Raw genomic sequence first — 4,649 nt, 5'->3', positions numbered from 1 at the left:
CTGCACCGATAGATGTGCCTGTTGATTCGATCTTAATGATGAGAGGAGAAGCCTTAACTTCATATAGTGCCGTTCCATGTATTCTATCTTCATTAATCGCATCGTCTACGGAATTATATTGTTTAATATTTTCATATGAAAATATAGTTTGGAACACATCCTCTCTCCCTGATATGTTTGCCCAGCGCCTGATATCGGAAAGAGGTACATAGCTGTAGGAAATGGAGTCGGCATGAAAATCCTTTATAGCTTGAAATAGCTCATTTATTGTCATCGAATCACTTAACGCAACACGGATTGGTATGGTTATTTTATTTACACCAATCATTCTATAACCAAGTTTATAATATTAGTCTCTTCACATAACTAATGACTATAAAATTACAAATAATAATAGAAATTAATTCAACCCTTACCTCTCTATATCATCTAATATTTCATTTTGTTCATTGATGACGTAACCAAAAATTACGTCGTCGTTTCGTGCAAAATGACGGAGAACAACTGCCCAAATAGTTTTAAGGAAATTTGGTATTGTGACACCGGCGTTAATGCAGTACTGCTGAAGTTGATCTACCGTAATTTCCAAATTGTATTTTTGAGTGGTACTTTCCTCTCTCTCTAGAGAAGAAATCTCTTCTAGTATATTCAGTTTTTCCGGAATAAACGCTCCTTTTAACACAGATTTCCAATATTCTTTGATTTCGCCAATATTCTTTGATATGATAGTGTCAACGTGTGCCTTAAATTGTGGTTTTCCTGTCCTCTCTCCCGAATAGAATTTCAGCAAGTCAGCTAATAAATCTGGGCCAGACCAGCCTGCTACTACTGAGCGATGTATGGTCAAGTAAAACCGATATCGATCCTTGTCTCTGATACGGACTACAGTCACCCTGGAAAACGTAACATCATCAAGGCTGAAACCTCGACGTCTATCAATAGTTAAGAAATCTTCTTGAAGCTTGCTGACCTCTTCCTCATTCCACACTAATGAATCTTCGTAGACAATCGGGGGATTCTTGAGAACAATCAGGAATACACCTTTCTTGGAGTATATAAATTCTGTGCGCAATATTGCGTTTGCTTCTACCACCTTGTACCAAGCCGACTGTACAAGCTCCATATCAAAAGCTCCTTCGATATCGAAAACCATCTGCACCATATTGGATTGGGGATCTCGAACTAGATCCGAGATATAATTTGCTTGTATAGTAGTTGCAGGGTACATATCCTCTACGTCGTGAGGCTTTATATTACCCAAAGCACTTGATACCATTTGTCCCCGCTTGATTTGCTCTTGTGAAGCAGCTTCGCTAATCGTCATTTTTACTAAAGAACACTTTCTAATACAGATCTAAATATAGTATAACTGTGAATCTGAAATTCAAGAGTTTTGTTGAAAATAAAAATGAGATTTTGATATGGTCGATATTTAAATATGAATCATGAAATATTTAAAATATTATCAATTCACCCTCTTTATTCAGCAATATCAGTTTAGGGTTTGTGACTGTTGAATTAAACTTTTTTGGGTAAGATATTGCGCAATCGGTTATTGAATATATGCTCTTTAATAGCCTATTGCCCTTGAATACACTTCGTATAACCTCATTAAGAAAGTTACATAGTAATTTTCATAAAAATCTCGGATAAATATCTACAAGTTTTTAATGTAAAATATCCTTTTTCACTTCGGTATTCTCCTCCCATTGGACATTGGAATTCATTTTGGAAAATACTTCTTAACTAGAGAGGTAATTCCATTTTCCTTTTTTCCTTAATTGCATAACTGTTACACATGAATCAGATTTGTCACAATCGCTACCCCTCCGTAACAAATTTTAATGCCCATACCACTCGGTCCTATAGCCTTCTCTCTGTAACCAAGCTATTCCTTAAGGAAACAATTCACAACTCATTACCCGGTACTCTTTCGGATATGAATAAATGAGACTTTAGTTAATACATGGGGATTTTGAAATCGAATGGTTTGAGCTTGTATCATACATGACATGGCTCAGTCTTTCCAAAGTTGAATACAATAAAGTTCATTCAGCTCGGGCCTATAACTCTTTTTCGGTAACTTAACTATACTCTAATTAAATCTATTCCCCGATCGCATCTCCATTATACTTTCAATCAGGTACAAGCGAGAAATTTTTATCCTATAGCCGATTCAAACAAAGTAGAGAATTACAAGTCAGAGATGACATGGCCTAATTTCCCCAGAGCAGAATATAATAAGTTCCATCATTTCGGAACTAGAGCGATTTCTCAGTAAACAAGCTATGCCTTAAAAGTATTATTTTTCAAATGGTTGCTTGAACACATTTTCGAATTTGTTTAAGTGTGTGGCTAGTTAAGAGCTATTGAAATTAATATTCCCGTCAGATATGACATGGCCTAGCATTCACCGAGTTGATCTTGATATGATTCATCACTCTCAAACATTGACTTTACAATCTTTTTAATCCTCGCTAGAATATGTTTTGCTTTTCCCACGCAAGCTAACTGAGCCTGAAGTAAAGAAAATAGGTTTTTATTTATTTTACTTTTGGGTGATAAAATTGTACCTGAGGACTAACCCAGCATTGCTTTTACGTGCACCTTTAAGATAGTTAAAATTAAGCCTTTGGTATCGAAACCACTTAATTTATAACGATTCTTGTATGCTATTATGTATTACTCCATATCAGCACGTTATTGTTATTTATAAAAGTTATATCAATGCTAAATTAACAATTACAAGCATATAGTATACTATAAAAGATATAACATATTGGTTTCAACTAGAACTTACCTGTCAAATCTAGTAGCGATGCATTATAAGCTTGTAATTCAATATAGAGTTGAAACTAAATCACATCTTCGAAAAGAATCTCCCAATTGCATATCATAATATTTAAAGTCAGCTTTAACTTTGTAATACGAAAAATAGTGAGAAAAAAAATTGCTATGTTTCGCGATTTCAATGCTAAAATACTCTTTCAAATGGGGTATAGTATCCATAATACGTTTTTTATAGGCCAATTATATTAAATTGTTTTCATGGTCTTTTAACTTTAGCTAAGCATAACCAATGAAATTGCTTATGCAAAATTTCCAAGCACGGTAGATTGCCGAGGCTTAGTCTCGGTAGAAGGAGCTTCTTAAGAGCGATTGACATTGTCTGCGGAGTTGACGGAATTATATATTTCTTTTCCAATTTGACTCTTAACTCTTAATGAGCCTTTTGAAGTACCAGTATACATAGCATTATCCTTTTATGATTAGCATACGCTAATTATGAAGATGTATTTTCTTCGGGGGCTATTGTGATACCCAGATTAACTGTCTAATATATGAATTCCCTATGTCGGATTCGTATTGTTAAACATTTTGATGGGACAGGATAGTATTCCAGAGGAAAATCGACTATTTAATAACATTTATTAAAATTTCAGAACCATAATCGTTGCTAAATATAACTAATGCCTTGATAAAATGACAATTAATAATTTTTTTCCCTGCTGCATCTGCTTATCATTTTAATGTATTAATTTTTTAGAGTGTAAATAGAAAAAGAAAAACGCGATATTGAGCCTACATCTGTAACTCCCGCATCTTATTTTATGAGAGGGCCCCCAACTAGTTTCCCGAATATTTACTGTAAGACATTATTTAGTGTTGTGATTGTACTAATATCTTTGCCACGTCTCAATCGTCAACTCATAGTTCTATTTTTCTTATTATTCTCAATATTTCATATGAACATTCTATCATTACATATTTAATTAAAAGAAAAATAAGAACTTCCTACCGATCAAATATATAATAAAGTATGGGCTAACAGATGGCACTTCCTTGTACAGTATATATAATTTGACTCTAGTTGTACTATGGCAAAGTTACTCCAAAAAGCCATTAAAGTAAAGCGAATTGAATTAGTAGTATCTTCGACAATATAATTAAATAATGAGTACAGCCATTAAGGGTGAGAAATCAGACAAGTGTTGCAATGATATAGGATTTATATCACTGAAACAGAGAGGGTTTACATTGCACAATAACTAGCATTTACCCTAGCATTACTGCAAAAATATAACTAAATACTTCATTTCATGACTAGGACCAGAGTAACCAGTATTGAAAACGCTTTCGCTCAATTTCAACAGGTTATTAAACGGCCGATTGGATTCAGTTATTAGGTAGATGTTGAGCTTCTGAATAAAGTAGTGTAAAATTGTTGAAAAATACTATTTACCAACCATCCACTTTTGACAGATACAAAACCTATTCTGGATCGAATAGGATAGTAAAAGCCCAGGATCAACAATTACAAGCTCCTCTCAGTTGTCCCGTATCAATAATTGCTTGCGATTTCGGAATACCTCCGATGTGGCTAAGGGTCCAAGAAAGCATGTTAATGAAGTAGTCATAGCTGAGTATTATATTTACGAACTCAGATATCGTTTCTTGATCCTAATTGATTTCAAGAAGTAGTAATTAGTCACTCAGAACTAATAGTCCCATTTAGTCATTGAAAAACGTTAACTGATAATGTTTAAGATTCCTTAATACAATGATTATATCATATTCTTTTTCTTTACTATTTTCTCCCTATTGTTTCTCAATTGAAATCCGATTTAATTCACTACTTGAGTTCTAAC

General features: G+C 33.8%; 1 protein-coding gene across 1 annotated transcript; it reads right to left on the bottom strand.

Moving 5' to 3' along the window:
* Positions 1-412: 412 nt before the first annotated feature.
* VTP21DRAFT_10232 (uncharacterized protein) lies at positions 413-1,324 on the bottom strand (the record flags this gene model as incomplete). Its single annotated transcript, XM_069389546.1, has 1 exon — positions 413-1,324. The coding sequence occupies one exon, from the start codon at positions 1,322-1,324 to the stop codon at positions 413-415; it is 912 nt and encodes a 303-aa protein (XP_069253958.1).
* Positions 1,325-4,649: the final 3,325 nt, after the last annotated feature.

The sequence above is a fragment of the Calcarisporiella thermophila genome (genome assembly GCF_041956535.1).
Source record: "Calcarisporiella thermophila strain CBS 279.70 unplaced genomic scaffold VTP21scaffold_6, whole genome shotgun sequence".
NCBI lineage: Eukaryota > Fungi > Calcarisporiellomycota > Calcarisporiellomycetes > Calcarisporiellales > Calcarisporiellaceae > Calcarisporiella > Calcarisporiella thermophila.
The sequence above is the reverse complement of the archived record's forward strand: the minus strand, read 5'-3'. Positions and strand labels throughout refer to the sequence as shown.